At 44.2% G+C, this 20,918-nt stretch overlaps 1 protein-coding gene across 1 annotated transcript in view; it reads left to right on the top strand.

Annotated features, from left to right (window-relative positions):
- The window catches only part of MFSD10 (major facilitator superfamily domain containing 10), a 30,099-nt gene that overhangs the window by 2,853 nt on the left and 6,328 nt on the right, over positions 1-20,918 (top strand). Inside the window, exons 2-11 of the mRNA XM_072620064.1 lie at positions 2,358-2,609; positions 3,231-3,327; positions 5,677-5,780; positions 6,974-7,132; positions 10,352-10,540; positions 12,425-12,533; positions 13,127-13,238; positions 16,260-16,368; positions 16,641-16,731; positions 18,588-18,635. Coding sequence (XP_072476165.1) covers positions 2,427-2,609; positions 3,231-3,327; positions 5,677-5,780; positions 6,974-7,132; positions 10,352-10,540; positions 12,425-12,533; positions 13,127-13,238; positions 16,260-16,368; positions 16,641-16,731; positions 18,588-18,635 — 1,201 coding nt within the window. The 5' untranslated portion in view covers positions 2,358-2,426. The remainder of the gene's footprint in view (positions 1-2,357; positions 2,610-3,230; positions 3,328-5,676; positions 5,781-6,973; positions 7,133-10,351; positions 10,541-12,424; positions 12,534-13,126; positions 13,239-16,259; positions 16,369-16,640; positions 16,732-18,587; positions 18,636-20,918) is intronic.

Below are 20,918 nucleotides of genomic sequence, written 5' to 3'. Positions count from 1 at the left end.
TCACTTTATGCTTTGAGTTATAGATTATCATTGTCATTTATATGATTATTAGAGACAAGCTATGGATGTGTACTAGAAAGAGCCTCTGGCTGCAAGTCAGTCCTGGGTTCTGGTCCTGGGTCTGCCATTACATTAACTGCTAAAAAACAGAATGTCAGAGGTACAAAGAAATTTAGAGATTGTCTTATACCTTGGTGTCAAACTGCCATAGAAATTGTGCCATTAAACCATACATAAGACTCCCTGAAGGCCACATTGACTCAGAAAACCATACATTAACATCATCTATATTCTACTGTGTTTGGGGAAGGGGGGCAGTGGATAGTGCTAGGACTGAAGTAACAAAAACTCATCTTCCTGAAGTTCAAATTGGCTTCAGATAGTTACTAGCTAATTTGGCCTTAGACACTTACTAGCTATGTGACTCTGGGTAAGTCACTTAACCCTGTTTGCCTCAGTTTCCTCAACTGTAAAATGAGCTGGAGAAGGAAACAGCAAGGCACTCCAGGATCTTTGCCAACAAAAATCCAAATGGGGTCATGAAGAGTCCTGTATGACCGAAATGACTGAACTACAACACATTGTATTTTTATTTTGCTAAATATTTCCCGATTACATTTTAATCTGGTTCAAACTGCACTCAGGAGTGTTGTGGGTTACAAGCCCCTCATTTGACAGATGAGTTAACTGAAGTCTAGAAAAGAGGAAATGAATTTGCCTCTGGTAACCCAGTTAATGTGACAGTTCTAGGACCAGAACTCACATCTTCTGACTCCTAAGCTGATGTCCTTTCTGCTCCATTACACTCTCTTACCAAATCACTTAACTTTCTGAGCCATTTTCCTTATCTTTAAATGTCCTTTTATGGGTGAGGTTCAAATAAGATGGGTGTGAAATTGTAATGAGACTTTTGTTATTGTTTTACAGAAAAAAGATCTCCTCTTTGAGTTCATGCCCCTCACGCTGTCTGCTTGGAGTGTGTGTGGGAGTGGGGAAGGTAGTCATTGTATTTGCAGATGGGGTGTTGGGGTGGGGAGGCAGGAGAAATAACTGCAGAAATTTTTTTCCAGCTCAACGATTCTGTGAATTCTCTGAAATTCACGTTGTTACGTCCTGTTCTAAGCAGTAAGGCTGAGAGGCGTTAGCCACTTCTCCTGAGTGTGTTGTAACAATGCCAGGTTCCTTTTGAACTGTTACATAATAACACTGGGTCTTCCATCCTTCCTACCGTAGAGAACCACCAGACGTTAGGGCTAGAGGATTGAACGCAGAACACAGAACGTCAGAACTAGATGGACCTTCTTAGAGACCATTAAATCACCCTATTCATTTGAGAAGCAAAGAAACTGAGACTCAGAATGAGGAAGGGATTTGCCTCTCAAGTGATTTTTAGCCTTTTTTTTTCAGTGTTATCCCCAAGTGATCATGAGTACTTGAGACCTGACATAATAGATTTGCAGTTTCGTGTGCAATTATTTTTTATTATATTACGTTGTGCAAGTACTTGTTTTATTCCATAAATTGAAAATTTCTTAAAAAAAGACTTGAGTATATACTTCCTTGGCATTTGGATACCTGGCCAGTTTAGTGTTTGTCTAGGAACAGTCTGCAAAGGAAAGGGAAGGAAACTTTCCTATTTTGTCCCTTCTTGTTCTGTTTCCCAGACTCCTTCAGTTCGAGTCCTGTTGCTTCGTTTTCTCCTCCTTGATTGTGACCTCTCTGAGGGTACTTGACAATATTTTCTCCTCTTTGTACATAGGATCACAGATGGAAGGGACCTCATCTTACCTATGAGGAAACTGAGGCCAGGGGAAGTCAAGGGACTTGCCCAAGGTCAGACATATATTAAGCGTATGAGGGAGGACTCAAACACAGGTCATCCAACTCCAGAGCCAGTGCTTTCTTCATGTGTTATTCAGCACTGGTCCAGGCACATAGTAACTTTTCTGTGACTGTTGATTGGATTAGTCATTGTTGATATATTGGGCTAGGATACATAGAGTGGAGAACCAACTTACAAGGGTATGCTGAGAACATCAGCTAAGGCTCTTGGTAATGTGCTCTGTACCCTAGCACTATAGGCACTATAGGACAATAAATATTTATTTAAGTGCTTACTGGGTCCAAAGATTGTTCTGGGTACTTGGAGAGATACAAAGTTTAGGTAAGATATGTACATTCTGCCCTCAAGGAATTCATTCTTTAGTAGGGAAATAAGACAGAGATGGACAGTAATCCTCACTATTACGAAAAATGCCTTCAATAAGAGTGTAAGATCACAGGACGGAGACATGACTGGAAATGAGGCATGGGGGGAAGAAAGTCGGTTCATTGGATTGTATTTTTCCTCCCCTTAGGAATGTGAAGACCCCAGAAGTCTCAGGTGCTCAGCTGGCTAAGGTGTCTGAGAGGAGATAGCAGGAGAGATGGGTCTGAGTAAGGAAGAGAGCTGTACTCGGCGACCTCCCATCAAGGGGCAGCCAGAGCCCCCAGAACTGGCCAGCCGAGTCATCACTATTGTCTTTTTGGCCCTGCTTATAGACTTACTGGGCTTCACTCTCATCCTTCCCCTCTTGCCTTCCATCTTGGACCATTATGGCAGATCCAACGTGAGTGGAGCACAGGCTATGGAAGTTGGGGGTGGAAGAGCAAAGGAGGGAGGGAACAGGCTTTGATAACAAATATTTCTAGTAGTGCCCCTTCTTACCTGGTCAGTCTATGTAATTTCACACACACACACACACACACACACACACACACACGCACACACACATACATACCACCTACCCTGCCTCCCCCCCACCCCTACCTATATAAGAATCAAGGAGATTCATTAAAAAGAATTCTTGGACCAGGAGTAGGGGCCCTGGATTGGAATCCTGACTTTTTAGAAGTACTTTATAAACCTTAAGGTGCTAGAGAAATGTGAATTGTTTATTATTATTTCTTGTCTAAATATTTAAAGCACATGTGTTTGGTTGGAGAGAGGATAAGAGGGGAGGATTGGTTTGTGGGGTTTGGGAGTCTGTAAGATAATTTACATTAGTTTTAGATTAAATTCTTTAGCTTGATTCTGCACACACACCCATACCCTGCCAAACAAAAGACAAAAGCTCCCCCCTCTCCAGGCCTCTCTCTTCTGGCTAGAGCTGGGCTCCATGGTGGTAACTGGAGTAATACAGAAGTCAAGTCATTCTTGTATTGTCTAACAGCTTTTCTCCTTTCTGTAGGACCCTCTCTATCAGTCCTTACAGCAAGGTGTCGACTGGTTTGCTGCCATGGTTGGTGTGCCCCCTGAGAGGAAATATAACAGCGTCCTGTTTGGAGGTACAAATCTTTCACTGAACCTGCATTTGGTTTCATTGTGGGCTAAACATCCAATATAGGGGCCTTCTTATTAGCCCCACAGGGTCCCTGGCTTTCTCTTCTGACCTTTATAGACCTGCTTGATTGGAAAGATTCCTGGACAGAGCATCACTTGAACTCTATCGACCTCAGTTTTTCCTATAATATGTGGATAATGATGCCATCCATCCTTTGAAAGCAGTGCACATATGCCACTTCCTCCATGAAACCTTCTCTGATCCTCAGAGGGTAAAGGCCTTCTGCCTTGGACCTCACAGTTTAATTTTTTTTTGCATCTTTTTATTGTGACCATGGTGCTACAATTATCTAACCCTCCGGGTTAGATGGTAAGCTCTGTGAATAGGAATGTTAGATCTAGTGGAAAGTCCTCTCTCATAGACTGAGGGGCAGTGGCTGTTTTCATTTTTCTCTTTCCACCCTAGCTCTTAGCCCAGTCTGGGCACACAGTAGATATATAATACCTGCTTCGTGAATTGAGCTGAATTTGATTTGAATGAGGGCATGGGTTCTTATTTAAAACTGTGTATCCAAGGCTGTGCTAGTAGTAACTGTTTAATAACCAGATCTGTGGAAGAGAAAAATAACTGGTACTCGCAAACTTCGAAGCTTCATTTGCACTATTAGCATTTTGTCTACCTCCTGCTTAAGCCCAGATAATCCACCGTAAATCAAGCCCTGATAGGTAGCATAGAGGTATAAATGTCTGACCGGAAAATTCCATCCCCAGCTTTGGTTAGCTGGTTTGTGCTGGCTCCAGCACACCCCAGTTTGAATCTCTCCCCGCACAGAACAGATAAGATAATCACTGTGACTTTATAGTTGGAAGGGATCTTAGAGATCGTGCAGTCCCAGCCCTCTGGTACAGAGGAGGAAGCAACCAGGGAGAGATGAAGTGATTTGTCTGAGTTCTCTAAGTGGCCGAGTGGGGATCTGACCTAGGTCCTTGGATTCTAAATTGTGTACTCTTTTCACTCGCATCATGTTTAACAAGTATTTGTAAATGACGGATAGAAAGAATAAATGGCCCTGTTTTTGCTGTTTCCCAGGCCCGTTAGGAAAATAGAGTGATGTCATGGATATGAAAAGTGTAAAAAGTACAGAAAAACCGGAGCCACTTTTCAGGCGAATTCAGCAAGTATTTCATTAGATACGGGTGGTGTTCTCAGCTCTGCTGCTTTCAAGGAGACACGAGCAGGGAAAGGAAACTCAGGATCATATGATTAGGGGCTGGAAAGGACATTAAAGATTACTTAGTTCAGCCTCCCCATTCTACAGCAGGAGAGACTGAGACTGAGAATCTTGCATAAGGGCGCAAAACTAAAAAGTGACAGAATCTGGATTTGCACCCAGGTCAATAGGCAGAGATAGAGATAAGCAGAAAGAAAGTGGTACAAACCCACTACAAACTGGGAAATGACTTGAAGATGCAAACAATGCCACAGCAATGTGAAGTATGCTATTATTAGAAACAAATCACATGCTCTTATGCCCTGACAGTACAAGAGGAAGGAGGGAAGGGAATAAGCATCTATTAGGCGCCGACAGTGTGCCAGACACTGTGCTGATTGCTTTATCCACTACTAGTGTATTTGGAGCTGATGGAAGATGACTGGTTACAGATAATAGCTAACGTTTACATTACGCTTTAAGGTTTGCAAAGGACTGTAAACTATTATCTCATTTGATCCTCACAACAACTCTGGAAAGTACAATTTTACAGTTTAGGAAACTGAGGAAAACAGGTTAAGTGACTTGGTCACACAGCCAGTAAGTGTCCAAGACTGAATTTTAACCTGAGTTTCAGGATTTCCTGACTAGACCCAGAACCCTATTCACTGTGTCACTTACCTACCTATTCATTATTATTATGTATGTGTATGACTCTTGGGACTTTCGTATAGCTCTGGCCTCCCAGCGTTTTGGCCTCAGTATAATTGGAAAGTCCAGGAAGTGTGTCCTCAGTGTTCTCTCAGGCACTCCTCTAGCTCCTCTCCCACCCAACCGAGATACTTGTCTTGCCCTCCATTCCCAGAGGCCTTGATCCCTCTTTCAGAGGGATCTGATTAGTGACTTATAATATTTAAGGCATATCATCTTCCTGGCGCATACAGATGCGCCAGAAAACCTCAACCTCAAAGAAAACCATCTTTCATGGCAGAATTTCGGAACTTTGGACAGGCCCTTTAGGGGTAGGGCTCCCTCTACTGATTTCCTACCTTTTGGACAATCCTTAGGAAGGGAAAGCCCAGCTTTTCCAAACAAAAGGGCTCCTGAGGAAATGTGTGAAAATTGTTGCTCTTTCTCTTTCAGGTTTGATTGGCTCCATCTTTTCCATCCTGCAATTTTTCTTCTCCCCTCTCACTGGGGCAGCATCGGATTCCTTTGGGAGGCGGCCAGTCATGCTACTGACTTTGGTATGGTTCCTCTTAGACTGGAGGTTGTACAAATGCTTGTGTAAACAACTTTTATCTCCCTTGCCCCAATGCAGGTATTTACCTGTTAAAAGAGAGATGGACAGCTAAATGGATCCTTAAGCCAATGGGGTAAATTTGAGAATACAGTATCAGCATCTACGAACGTGATTTCCCCTCTGTGAAACCTCCGAGGACTTGGTTGGAGGAGTTACCTCTGTACTAACAAGATGGTTCATATTTTTCAAACTACTGTCTTCGGCTAGCTGCTTTTGAAAAAAGTGCATTTTATTAATTCATTCTGTCTCATCATTTCAAGATGTGTGATCTCCCTGGACTAAACCCTGCTTTGTAATGAAGAAAAAAAATTAAGTAAAAATATCTGATACAGTGACCATGATTGACAGTGTATATAACATTTGGCCCTATTTAGCCCTAAAACGCTTGTGGCTCTGCCATGAGGAGGGATATATGTTTCATTACTTGTTTTCCAGAATCGTTACTGGCTTTTCATGTATCCAGAATCTGGCGTCTTTCTAGTGGTTGAAGCTGCTTTTTTTTTTTTTTAATTAGAAGAGTGAGCGTAGAATAATAGAAGCAGCATTGGACTGGGAGTCAAAGGGCTTGGATTTCACTCACTCAGTAAACATTTATTAATTAAGCACCTACTGTGCAAGGCACTGGGCTAGCTAGGGTCTTAGGAATGCCAGAGTTGAGACAGTGCGATCTCTGCTGCTTAAAGAACTTTTACTGTGATGGAGGAAAGACATGTATACCACAATAACAAAGCAACATATTCTGAACAGTGAGAACACTGAACTAGAATTCCCTTCTAGCTCTGAATTCCGTGATCCAACTATGATCCAGTTCTATGATCAACCTTTTAGAGAAATTAACCTTGATGTGACCAAGTCTTCAGAGTAGCAGCTGCTGCTAATTCCTAGATTCCACAGGAAGTGGAAAGATAGATGTGGAGGGAAAATGTTGTGTATTTCCTCCCTTATAAACAATGGGTGAGTGGACCCAGGAATGAGAAGGGAACATGGGTCAGTGTGGCACCCTGGAACCTCTCTCTCCGCTGTCATTGGTTGCCTTTTGCTTGATCTTGAGGGGCACGTGAGCTGTACACCTGTTTGATAGACTCCGAGGTTAGGTCAGGGCTCAGGATACATAATGGCTTCCTTGCTTGCTCCTAGGTGGGACTGATCACCTCCTATGCCTTGTGGGCCCTCTCCAAAAGCTTCGGAGCCTTTCTGCTCTCCAGGATCATTGGAGGAATCAGCAAAGGCAACGTGAGCCTTTCCACGGCTGTCATTGCAGACCTGAGTTCCCCCCAGGTTCGGAGCAAGGGGATGGTGAGTCATGGAGAGTTCATTCAGCTGTATCCCTTTAAGTCTCCATCCTTCTTGCTGCACTGGAGGACTTAGGCCAGACAGAAGCTAACAGAGCTTCCTTCTCCATTAGCCATGCCTCTATTTGCTTCTCTGACTGTCTTCCAGGAGCTGGGATTGCTTTATGCATCACTTGTACCCTCTGGTCCAAGGTTCCCTATCTATAAAACAGGGATGACGATTCCTGTCTTGCTGACGTCACAGTGGTGTGAAGAGCCAGTGAGATAAAGGAGGTGGGAATACCACTGTAATCTTTAAAAATACCATCCTTATGTAAGGGATCACTTCACTTTCTTTCTGGATGGTATTTAGCAAGCATTTGGACTTTTTCAGTTCCTGGCAGACTTTGGACAGTGACATCGACATTCAGAGTCAGGTGACCCCAGGGGTAAGCAGGACACATCATAATGGAATGAAAAAAAAAGTACCTGCCTGGGAGATGGGAGACCTGGGTTCTAGCTCCAGCTCTGTTGCATCCTGTGTTTCCTTTGAGCTGTCTCAATTCTGCGTTGCTTGTAGAACACAGCGCCTTCTCTGATGGGGGCACACACCATGTTGATTGGCCCTGTACCAGTGTTTCCATGTCACACAATCAATTCCAAAGTTCTTAAGAGAGAACGTGAGGGTGTCCTTGTTTTGCTTCTGGCCACCATGTGAATGCCTGCCCTATCTGAGTTCTCCGCCTATGCTCTTCATTATCCCCATCTGTGAAAGATGGTAATCCCCACCCTGGACTCACAGGGCAGTTATAAGGATAAAATAAGAGGGTAGATGGCTTTGAGAAATAGAATTATTTCTTCCAGTTACTCTAAATGTGACTTATGTTCTTAATATAGGAATATTAATAAATACCCGGGCAGCCATGCTTCAGGAACCTGTGATTTTGTCACAGTACGGATAATTCCTCCACTGATAGATTTTGACTTCTCAAAGTTTAATGGTTCCAGAGTTGCTTCAGTAAGCAAATAAATAAGTAAAGTAGATAAACTTTTAAAATAATCATTGCCATATGGACAGGCTAGTGATGAGCATCTGTCTGCCCCTTATTTAGGCAGGTTCTCGGATCCTTTGCATTCTTACTTCAATGGATCTGTGATCTTATGGCAGGGGGTACTTTCTCTAGCTTCCTCTCAACCAGGGTTCATGGACCCCTTGGGTAGTCTGGAAAACTGTATGGATCCTTTTTCAGAATAATGTTTTTAAATGCATAAAATCAAACACCAAGAATTGCAAACTATATTCAAATATAGTTATCAAAATATTTGAAAGAAAAAGTTTACAGACCCCACTCCTAATCGAGTAGTGCAGATTAGACCTTTCTCATTATTGAAGAATCTGGTCCATATCGTCCTATAAACTTTCCCACTCATTGTGCCAGGGAACTTCTTCTAGATCTTGTGACATTACATGGGTGTCACTGGTGTACACCCTTAGAGTGAAGCATATGGGCCATCCATCAATTATATCTCAATTTCCGTATGTGACCAGCTCACCTCCTTTCCTTGTCATATGTTTCTTCTTTATTATTTCTTTACTTATCCTGTGTGCTTCTTTATTGGTGAGATATTGTAGCTACTTATGCCTGTTATGTGTCTCCATTGTGTTTTGGATGACCTGTAACTTTAGCTGTTTAGAGACTCAGATTTCATGCATTGCAGCCATGTGACATCGCTGAAAAAAATATTGACATATGGTGGCAAAGGAACAAATTGACAAAGATGGCAGGAGATGGAATTAGTCAGTGTTGGTGGGGCTGTTGAACAGTAATCACATTAATATGCTGTTAGATGAGCTGTGAATTGATCTAACCATTCTGTGAAGCAATTTGGAATCACGCTAAAAATGACTTAAATGTTCATACCCTTTGACAGAAAGAGGGGGTATCCTATAGTGCCCCCTGAGGTGGGAGGTGGAATCTTTGTCTTTGTTCTGGGTACTGGAGGAGAGAGATAATGAGGCCTACTAAACCTTTCCCCCTGAAACCATCTAGCTAACTCTGACCAGTTTCCAGGAACAGCTTCTTGGTGTGTGGAGCAGGGTGCGAGGCTGAGCTCTTCTGATGTGGTACAAAGAACATTGCACCTATGTCTGATTCCCGACTGACATGTGCTGGCTTTGGACAAGTCACTTAATATGACCAAATCCCAGTTTTTTTTCCCTAATCCAACCCCCTAATTTAAAAATATTAATAAGCATTTATTTTCTCTTTTCCTTCTCTTCCCACTGGCGAAAAAAAAAGGCCTGTAATGAATACATAGTGTTAAACACAGTCCTGAACTAACTGTGTTCAAAATATCTCCTTCTGCCCCTTGAGACCATTTCCTGTCAGGAGGTGGGCGGCAGGCTCAGTCACCGGTTCTCTGGAATCAGGGTTGGTCATTGAACTCATTATAGTTCTGAAGCCTTTCGAAATTGCCTCGGTTTACAATGTTGTTATTGTACAGATTATTCTCGGGGTGTGCTCACTTCTGCGGTAGCTCCTGTGGCCTTCTCAGGTTTCTCTGAAATGGTTCTTTCCGATAGGTCTCGCATCACAACAGTGTTCTCTGACGTCAATATCCCATAATTTATTAAGCCACTTGTCAGTCGATGGGCATTCCCCAAGTGTCTAGTTCTTTGCCCCTGTTTTTGTGCATGTGGGTCCCTTTCCTCTTTTTCTTTTTTTTTAAATTCCTTTGAGGCTATACAGCTAGTGGTGCTATTGCTAGGTCAAGGGGTGTATACAGTTTGGTGACTTTGGGGGCCCAGTTCCAAATTGCTTTCTGGAAGGATGAGACTAATTCCTGTTTCTCCCACTGGTACATGGATATGCCTGCTTTCCTCACAGCCCTCCAACATTTGTCATCTTCCTTGCCAGCTGAGTGGGTGTGAGATGAAAGCACAGTTTAATTTGCATTTCTCTGTTTATTAGGGATTTAGAACATTTTTTCATGGGGCTATTTGTAGTTTGAATTTCTCCCTTTGAAAATTGCTTGTTCATCACCTTTGGCCTTTTACCTATTGGGGAAGAGCCTCCGCTGCTTAAGCTAAAAAACAGGGAGATTAATGCCTGTACTTCCTGCCTCCTGGGGATATGAGACTTGTACTTTGTGACCCTTAAAGAGCTAGAGAAATGTGAGTCGTGATTGCACTGGCCATCTCACGTGTAAAGATGCTGTTTCAATGCCACTTGTGCCTCTACAGGCCATGATCGGCGTTGCCTTTTCTCTGGGCTTCACCATAGGCCCAATGATTGGGGCTTACCTCGCGGCAGGGACGGGGAGAGGAGACATCTTCTACTTTCACACGGCTCTGTTGGCTCTGGTGTTTGCCATCTCTGACCTGGTGTTCGTTTTCTGCTTCCTTCCGGAAACACTCCCCAGGGAAAAACGGGTAAGGCCTCCAAAGGGCTTCTTTTGGGTTGGGAGGTTAGAGGAACACAGATTGATAGCTAGAAGGGACCTTTGGGTCCACTGAGTTGTCCATTTTACAGATGATGAAAATGATGCTGAGAGATGTTAAGTGACTTGCTCAGGGTCACATGGCTAGAAAACATCTTACACAGGATTGAACTTAGGTCTTCTGGACTCCACGTCTCCCTGGCTTTGTTCACTGAACCACTAGCTGCTTCTAACTCTGAGAGGTTCTGATGGTGTATGGAATGAGTCAGGGTCCCCCCTCCAAATTCAGGACAGATGTTTAATGTTAATGGCAACAGATGAGAAAGCAATCGTGGCTGAAGGCAAGTGGGTGTACTAACTGAATTAATTGCATGTGTAGACACACATAACCTTTCTTCCTTTCCATTTGTGTGGCATATAGGAATAGTGGGAAGTCAGTAAATTAATAAGCATTCACACACCCATTTGTGCAGAGGCAGCTAGATGGCTCAGTAGATAGAGCACTGGACCTAGAGTCAAGAAGATCTGACCTCAGATACTCACTAGCTGTGTGACTGGGGAATTCACTTAACCTGTTTGCCTTAACGCACTGGCTAAGGAAACGGCAAACCGCTGCAGCATCTTTGGTAAGAAAACTCCATGTGCAGTTATGAAGGGTTAGACATGACTGAGTAAAAACCACAGATCCTAGGGTTACAAAGAGAGGCAAAAACTGTCCCTGCCTTCACTTTCTGATGGAGAAAACAACATGAACGTACAGACAAGATGTGCACAGTGTAAGTGGGAGGTGACCATGAAGGGAGGGCACTGGTCTTGGGTGAGGCAGGAGTGGAAATCAAGCACAGCCTCTTGTAAAGGGTGGAATTTGAGCTGAGATTTAGAAATCCAGGTGGTAGAGGTGAGGAGGAAGAGCATTCCAGGCATGGGAGATAGCCATGACGAGGCAAGAGTTTGAGAGCTGGAGTGTGTGTGTGTGTGTGCATGCATGTGTGCACAGAACTGACCCTCGTCTGAGGCTCAGTGCATCAGTGCGGCCCAGCAGAAGCAGCGTCAGACCAGGAGCCTGGAGAGCAGCCGTGTGGACATGGGCAGATCACTTCCTCCCTTTAGGCTTTGCTGTCTCTTCTACAAAACGTAAACAGTAATAATCTTCACACCTTCCAAGGCTGTCACGGCCTCCCCTCTGACCCACACTTTTGGGGTAGCCTCCTGACGGCTTTCTAGTCTGTTTCTCTTTTCTCTCTTACCACATGTGCTACCCACAGAGCTCTGAAGGGTCCCTCAGCGCCTATAGAATAAAACCCTACATGGTACAAGCCATCCCTTATAACAAAGGTTTCGTCAGTGAACTTTATGTCACAGAAATGGCAGTAGGGGTTAGTTTGGTGGCTTATGGTTTAGCTCAGGTTGTTTCCTTTGCTTCTTTTTCTAACTTCCCCACTCCCCAGCCACAGGCTTCCCGTGCGGTAGTGGAAAGCCCTAGTAGGCCTGTGGGCTACTTCAGAGCAGGATGCAGATTCTGTAGGGCAATGGAGAACCATTTTCAGCTTTTTGAGCCAGTGAGGGATGTGATAGAAGGGATCATGGGACTTAGACCTGGAAAAAAAAAATCTTACAACATAGGGTCCTGGAAGTTGGGGGGAATTTACCCATGCACATATTGCTAGTAAGTGATAGACCTAGGCTTCTGAATCAAGCGCAGTGTGCTTCCCATCACTTTATGATGCCTCCCTAATTCTAGGAACACAACCACCCTCCCAGTCCTTTACAGAGCAGGCCTGAAGAGGTAGGTCTGGCCTTCTGTTATGCCCTTGGCACTGACCAGCCTCCTTCTGTCTGGGAGGTCGTGCCATGGGTAGGTTATTTGTCTCCCCAGGTTTCTTCTGTTCTATCTGGGTTCCAGGCAGCCTCTGACTTGCTCAGCCCAGTCGCCTTATTCCAATTTTCAGCTGTCACCAGAGGGAAGGACTCCCCCTCCAGAGACAGTAAGGAGCATCGCGCATGTCTTGGGACCCCTGGGGTGGGGGTGGGGGTAGGGGCATGGCCAGAGGGCTTCCATAGGATAGTGATGGTCACCACTTCCTGTAATACCCACCAAAATGGGAGCTCCTTTTGGTAAGGGTCTGAGTCAGAGCTAGAACTCAAACCCAGCCCTGAGCCCCAAGTCTCTCGCTCCTTTACCTCACTGTTTATTGGGGTGGGATGTAGGTAGGTGGAAAGAACAGCTTGGGCCTAGAGCAGGGTAGATTTCAGGGTTGTGGGGGAGGAGAAAGGAATGAGAATATTAAGTAGGGATTTTTAACTTGGGGTCTGGGGTCTGTGAATTTAAAAATATATATATTTTGGTCACGGCGTTTCCATAAATTGGTTTCCTTTGCAATCCTATGCATTTAAAAGCATGATTCTGAGAAGACATCTGTAGGTTTCACCAGACTTGTCCAAGGGATCCAAGACACCAAAAGGGTGAAGAAGCCTGGGTAGAGGGAATTGAGGAAGACCAGGTGGGGAAAAGGAGGAAGGGCCTTAATGAATGGACTCATTCTCTCATGTTCCTCTCCCTTCCCTCCCTGTCTTCCAGAACTCCAGAATCTCAAGGTCCTGGGCCTGGTTTATTTCCTCTATCTCTTCCTATTTTCTGGACTGGAGTATTCATTGAGCTTCCTCACACACCAGCGCTTCCAGTTCAGCAGGTATGTTTGTGGAGAGTCCTAGGGCTGCGGTGGCTCAGATTTCTGCATTTGATTTGTCAGATGCCTCCCGAATCTGGAGACTGATCGCTCTGTGCCTTTCTTCCTGGGTTTCCATATGTGGAATGACTCCCTCCTTAGTGGAAAGAGCCCTGGACTGGCAGTCGGACAAACTGAGTTTAAGTCTCGACTCTGACATTCACTAACTGCATGGTCCTAGGCAAGTCATTGGGGACAAGTGAGGTAGTATCATATTGTTGTCTACAGATGCCTAATAGTTATTTACTAGTCACGTGGCTGGTAAAATGGCATAGCCAGGACCAAATCCTGCTTTCCTAACTCTAAATTCTCATTCTGTTACACTGCAATGATTCTTCAAACCTTAAGGGTAAGGGTAGGTGGTGGGAAATTTTATTGTCCAATCCAAGACTTGGTGAACAAGACCATGTTCCCCCTTCCTACCCACTGTTGATTTTTCAGGCATTTATACCCTCTCAGACAGTGTTCTTAGGCAAGTCACCTACAGCCCATTACTTGGATCACCAGAGGCTAAAGTATGGGAGCCCATCCTGAAATGGGGTGTTGGTCAAGTGAACAGAAATCTCTCTGTTCAGAAGAAGATGAATGTGGCTCATCAGAGGCTCTGGTATTCTTGGGGAAGGTTTAGCCTCCTCAGGTCTGTCTAGTGCTGCCACACCCTATAGAGAACTGAATGATGTACCTTCTGTGGGGATGGCAGTGTTCTTCTGAGGTCTCATTTCTCCCAGATACAAAGATATGAGAGGTGGATTCTGTACTTTTATGACTTATTTACAGTCACGGAACCAGAGAATAACTTAAAAGCAGAGAAAGTGGATAGGTAAAAAGGGGAAGGGAAAGAAAGGAAGGGAAAGTATGGGAGGAATGCTTCAGACATCATGCTTCTTGGGCCACGTGTCGTAGATCTCTGGAAAACAAGGCCCACATTAGTACTAGAAAATCCTAGAATAGTAGAATGTCATAGTTAAAACTTAAGAGGCAAAAAATTTTTAAAAAGTTTCAGTGAGAGCATTTATAACTTGGCAGTCAGCCAGCTGTACAAATTAGGACTTGATTTATTGTTTTATCATTTAGACTTTTTAAAAAGTGATGGAAGAAATGTTAGTAATGAAGATTAAACTTCATTATTATAAGGGTGTCAAAAACAAACCAAGAACTTAAGAAGATGTCTAGTTCAACCTCCCAATCAATGCAGGTAGATTCCTGGTAGATTCTCATCAAGTTTCTACTTGGATACTTTTGGTGACTGGAAACTCACTGTTTCATGAGGAAACATTCCATTTTGGATCATCTCTGATGGTTAAGAAATTCTGCCTTATACTGAGATAAAATCTGCCTGCCCCATTGGCAGAAGAAAAGACCTGGGGGGCAGGGTCATAAAGCTAGAGGTCATGATAGCTGTCTTCAAGTACTAGAAGGGGTTTCACGTAGGAGGAATAGTTAAGCTTGCTTTTGTTGGCCTCAGAGAGAAGACCTTGTGTCAACGAGTGGAAGTTGCAGATAGATTTCAACTCAATATAGGGAAAAATTTTCTAAAGATTATACCTGGAAATTTTTTTTTTTGAGGCAGTCAGGGTTAAGTGACTTGCTCAAGGTCACACAACTATTAAGTGTCTGAGGTCTGATTTGAACTCAGGTTCTCCTGACTCCAGGGCCTGTGCTGTATCCATTGTGCTACATAGCTGCCTCTACATGGAGATTTAAGAAAAAAAACAAACCAACCTTTGAGTTATCACCTCACACCCATCAAAGAGGCACAGCTAATTAAAAGCAAGGACTCGATGGTGGAGTTCTGACAAAACAGGCACTTTCATTTGTTGCTGGTGGAATTGCATCTTTTCAAATACTAATCTTTCTAGTACATAATAAAGTTACAAAAATAATCATATCCTCTGACCTATCAAGGCCTCTTGGGAATATACACTGAAACTTATCAGAAAACAAGAAAGATATTATATGCTAGGTTTTCATGGCAGTATTACTATTAATTTTAAAAAGCTTGAAGCAACCTAAATGTCCCAACAACAGAGGGACAGGTAAACAAATTGTGACACCTTCATATTAGTGCCATTAAAATGAGCAGCATGAGAGAGAGTTTCAGAGTTAGAGCAACTTGGGTTCCAGTCCCCCTGACAGATTGTGACCCTGGAGGCAAGCACCTTGCCACCCTCTCAGTGCCCCAGAGAATTCTAAGACTCTCTAAGATTCTGGAAGCTGCTGGTCTCTATTTCTAAGGGAAGTTGCCTAATAAGAGCTCCTTACACTGTAGGGTATAATCACAGTTTGGATCTACAAAAAATGAAATAGGAGAATTATAAAGAAATCTGGAAAGACCTTTTTAAAGTAATTCAAAGTGAAAACAGCAGAAACAGAAGAACACAGTAAAACTCCTGACAACCATATTAAGAGGAAGAGTGAATGAAAAGGAATACACAAAGAATCCTGACATGAAGAGTGGAATTGAAAAAGTAATGAAATTGATCAAAATTATTGAAATTATTGTTTTTGCAAGAATTTCATTCATTGAAATTAATTAATGTAAATACAAATAACCCCTAAGTAAAACTGATCGATTAGAATGATGTTCAATATGAAGTTTATGCGAAGTATCTTAATGTTTTAAAATGTACAGTGGACTGCCTTGGGAGGTATAGAGAGGCTGGCCCCCCTGGTGGGAGTTTCACCGGCACCAGTCCCACAGGAGGAGGCTGCCTTCTCTTCCCATGAACACTCTTTGCAGCACAGCTGGACTGTCTCAGCAGGCAGGAGCTGTTTTTTATAGCTCAAAGACTGAAAAGTTACTTCTTGGGGAACCGGTTGTGGCTGGACACACAGAGAGGTGGCCTGGGAACGTCCTGTTTATCCAGCCAGTTCTGCCTCGGTGGGTGTGTGGGGGATCTTGGAAGGAAAAAAGCTGTACTCCAGGGACCTGGTCTATGACAGGAAGGGCCTTGGTACTGATGGGCTACCTCCTTTCCTCCGCAGCATGCAGCAGGGGCAGATGTTTTTCTTTATCGGCATCACCATGGCAGTTATCCAAGGAGGCTATGCTCGACGGATCAAGCCAGGATGTGAGATTCAAGCCGTGAAGAGGGTAACCATGGCTCCTTCCCCACCCTGATGCCCAATCTGTCCCTTCCTCCTCTGCTGTCCCCATAAGGAGTGGCCTAGGCAAGGGGACCACTCATGTGGACAGTGCAGGCACCATTTTGGAGAGTTGCCTTCACAACCCTTCCCTTCTTTGGAACCAACCTTTCTCACCCAGGCCCCTCTTTGTGGGAATTGATCCAATGGAAAAAATCCATGGGCAAATCTGCTTTGGCACAGGACACAAGGGTCTCTAAGTGGAGTTCTGCTTTCTTGCAGGCCATCTTCCTCTTGATCCCAGCATTCTTGTTGATTGGATGGGCTTGGAATGTGACAGTGCTAGGTGTGGGGCTGCTCCTGTATTCCTTTGGTGAGTGGAGTTTCTCTCTGTGCTAGGTGTGGGGAAGATGCCAGATGGGTCACTACTCCTCAGTCCTTTCCTATGCTCCTGGCTTAAGGAAGTCCCCAATTTTTCTTGCCTATGGGACATTGAAGGCAGGAGCGCTGCTTAGATTTGGGAAGAGGTAAATACTGTCTGTACCCTGAGGAACTGATCCTAATAAAAAACATCCCACTTTACGCATTGGATGATCACATGTAGTAAGCAATTAAAGGTTTTTCAGTCCTTTCCAGCAAGCTAAATGACTTAATTAAATTAGATGACTCCTGTGTGCCAGGGACTGGGGATACAAAGATAGAACATGAAATAGTCCCTGCCCTCAAGGAGTTTATATTGGTCGGTGGGGGGGAGATACAGTGTGTAATGGGAGAACAATATACGTGGTAATCTGAGGACAAAGGCGAGAACACTCACAACTAGGCTTATCATGAAAGTTTTCCTAAAGGAGGTGGCACGTAAGCAGTGCCCTGAAGTAGGCAGGAATTTTGAGAGGTGGAGTTGAAGAGGAAGGGAATGCCAGGCATGGGAAACAGCCCGGGCAAAGGTATGGCAGTACCATAATATGCAAAAAACCTAGAAAGTCAGGCTGGAGGCAGATTGGGAAAAGCTTTTAAGGCCAGAGGAGTGTCAAATGGGTCATTCAGTTGCTCTGATGCTAGGCAAGTCACTTCACTTTCCCAGACTTCAGCATCCTCAGCCTCTAAGTAGAGACTGACAATACCTCCCTACTAAGAAAACATGAGGATTCAGTAAGAGGGGGTATGGGAAAGAGTTCTGAAGAGTTAAAAGCACTGCTTAGACAATAAGCAGAAGATATTATTAATAATTAAGAGTACTACCCTGGAGGATTAAGGCTCGGGATACTAATATGAGCAAAAAAGCCAGTTCCCACCCTCAAGGAGCCAGCTTACCTTCTGAGAAGTTCGGAGACTTGGTGGCTTAATCTGGAGGACGCAGGATGGCTGGTCTAGGCTCTGCCCCAAAATGGAGGCTCCAGGGAGAACTTCACAATGAGAGAAGGGGGCCAAGCCAGGGGAAGGCCATTCTAGGGTGAGAATGCTGCAGATGTGGCTGGATGCTCCAGCCTGGCGGGAGGAGGCCCAGGTGCTGACAAGGTCTGAGACGATATAGCAGCTGAGGATGCAGGTCATACACACGTGCACACACATTTTATATATTTGGGTCCTAAGGGCCCAAACCTTTGTTTGCCCCTTCACTTTCCTCCCCACTATGTCCTCCCCTCCTACTCAGGTCTCCTCTGCTTATGGAGGACCAAAGACTAAGATGATAGCCAATGTTTCTGTCAGCTCTGTGGGGTAGGTAGTTCAGTTGTTAGCCCCATTTTACCAAGAAGAAACCTAAGGTTAACAAGTGGTAGAGTCAGACCTCAAGATTCCAGGTCTTCTGTTTCCCATTTTACTCTTTCCTATCACAGTACTGGGCCACGGTTTGCAGATATTCTGGGGAAATCACCCAGGGACCCCAAACAGGAGCCTGAGGCTGCCTTACCTGGAGATGTATCCCACCCTCCTCCCTGGAAGGTGCCTTTTGGGGGATATTAGCTCGGCAGAAAGTAACTCTAACCTTGGCAGCCTTAGCTTCTCCCTCCCCCTTGCATTAAATTGAGGCCTTAGTCAGACCTGTGGATAGTCCAGAGGGGTTTGTGCAGAAGATGGGGGAGATTTGTGGATGGTTATCTGGATGGAAAGCCTGCAGAGCTCTAGCTCCTGGCTCAGCCCTCCCTTCCCTTCAGATTCCTGTGGGCAGAGATAAACTCTGGGCTGCTCCTGGGGAAGCCTGGAGCTCACGTGAACCTTCTTTTGCAGCTGCTGCCATCGTGGTACCTTGTCTGTCAGCTGTGGTCTCTAGTTATGGTAAGCTTTTTGGCTCGGGTTTGGGGTGGTCAGAGTGGACATGGGGCCCTAAACGAGGGAGGAGGAATTCTAGGCATCTGAGAGTGGGCTCTCATCTGTGTCAAGGACAGGGAGAGAAGGGACTTACTGATGGGCCTTCGCTATCTGACCCTCTCCATCCTTTAGAGCCCAGTTCAAATTCCACCTTTTCTTGGAAGCTTTCATGATTCATCCGGCCCATGCTGATCAGTGTCTCCTCTGACTTCTTAGAGCCCTTTCAACCTTGACCCCTCATTTGGTCCTTAGTATACACTATCCTAAAGTCTTCATTCCTTTATCAAATCCACATAGACCTTTTCCAGGTAGAATGGAGAGTTCCATGAGCTCAGGGACTATATCTTTCACAAACAGCCAAGTCTAGGACTGTGAATGAGAATACTTGCTGATTTAACAGCCTTTAGCCTCTCAGGTTTTATTGTACTCCATATTACTGGCTAGGAAGGAGCCTAGCTGGCACTCAGTAAACACCTACTATGTACCAGCACATAAACTGAAAGGATGAAAAAACCCTGTCGGGAGATAATGTGCACATACATATATATACATATGTAGCTGGGTATATGTATGCCAGTATGCAAATGTATGTCTACACAGAACAAATACAAAATAAGTAGAGAGTATTTAGGGAGGGAGCTCTAGCAGTTGAGGGTAATCAGGAAGATTTTGTGTAGGTAGAAGTTGGTATCTGAACTCATTTTGAAGGAAGAGGATGCTTTAGAGCAGAGGTGAGTGAGAAGGGAATGTGTACCAAGCATGGGAGGATGGGCAGTGTAGAGGCACAGTAATGAGAAGAAAGAGACAGAGAAGAGAGGGAGGGAGACACAGGAGGGAGGGAGGCAGAGACAGAGACAGATTGTGATAGAAACAGAGAGGGAAAGAGAGAGAATGAGAATACCATGTGTGAAGAAAAAGGAGAAGGCTAATCTGTATGGACCATACAGTGTGGGATGGAAGGGATGTATAATGACATATGAGAGATAGGTTGTGGCCTGTGAAGGGCTTTAAAAGCCAAACAGGGATTGATGTGTGACCTTAGCGGCAATGGCAAGCCAGTGGAGTTTTTCTAGGGGAGTGATATGGTTTTCGTGCTCCATTCTCAAAGAGAAACTACGTTGGCATCAGAGTGGAGGGTGCATTGGAGTGGTAAGAGATTGGAGGCTGGGAAAGAGGTTAGGAGGATATTGTAATAGTCTAGGTGAGACCAGAAATAGGGTGGTGGTTGTATAAGTGGTGAAAGGGAGAGATCCAAGAGATTCAATGAAGTCAGAAATGGTAAGATTTAGCAATGGATTAGATCTATGGAGTGAGGAAAAGTGAGAAGTTGAAGACAACTCTGCGGTTACCAACTTGGGAGACTCATAAAATGGTGGAACTTTTGACAGAAATAGGAAAATTTAAAAGAAGGATGGGCTTTGGGTGAAAGTTTTGTTTTGGACATGACGAATTTGAGATTTGTCTGGGACGTTTGAAATGTCCTATAGGCAGCCAGTGATTTTGGCTGAGGTTCAGAGGTGAGGTTGCCTGATTACACTGTCTGTATCTGGGGGTCATCTGCACAGAAACAGCATGGGAACTGAGGCAGTCACAGAGAAGCTGGAGAGAGACAGAAGAGTACCTAGGACAGGACTCTGGAGCTGTGATAAGGATGACTGCTAGCAGGAGACTGAAAAGAACAGTCAGAGAGGAAGGAACTAGGAGAAAGTCATTTCATGAAGTCTCAGAGAGGAAAGAATAGGAGAAGAAAGTGGTCAAATGTAGCAGAAAGGGTCAAGAAGGATGAAAGTGGAGGAAAAACACCCAATTGTTAAATTTCTTAAATAAAAAATCACTCATAATTTTGGAGAGAGTAGTTTCAGCTAAGTGATGAGGTTAGAAGCCAAACTGAAAGGGCTGAATGACATGGATGTATAGACTGAGAGGCTGGACAGACTTTTTTTTCAGCTGAGAAAGGGACAAGATATAGGATGAAAACTTGAGGTGAGGGAAGAGTCATATGTTTTGGTTTTTTAAAGACAGAAGAAACTTGAACATGTTTGAAAGCAGTAGGGAAGAACCAGTCTATACGAAGAGACTGAATATTAAAATCTGATAAAGAAGATGGGAGGGGATGGGATCACAGACACAGGTAGAAGACTTGACCTTGGCATGGACAAGGGCCGCCTCATTATCTGAAATATCACTAGCAGTGATCTTTTGATTCATTTGATGTCTCCATAATGACAAAGCCCACAACTACATGCTCCC

This window comes from Notamacropus eugenii, chromosome 6 (assembly GCF_028372415.1).
Source record: "Notamacropus eugenii isolate mMacEug1 chromosome 6, mMacEug1.pri_v2, whole genome shotgun sequence".
NCBI lineage: Eukaryota > Metazoa > Chordata > Mammalia > Diprotodontia > Macropodidae > Notamacropus > Notamacropus eugenii.
Note: the sequence above shows the minus strand (reverse complement) of the source record. Positions and strands in the feature narration are given on the sequence as shown.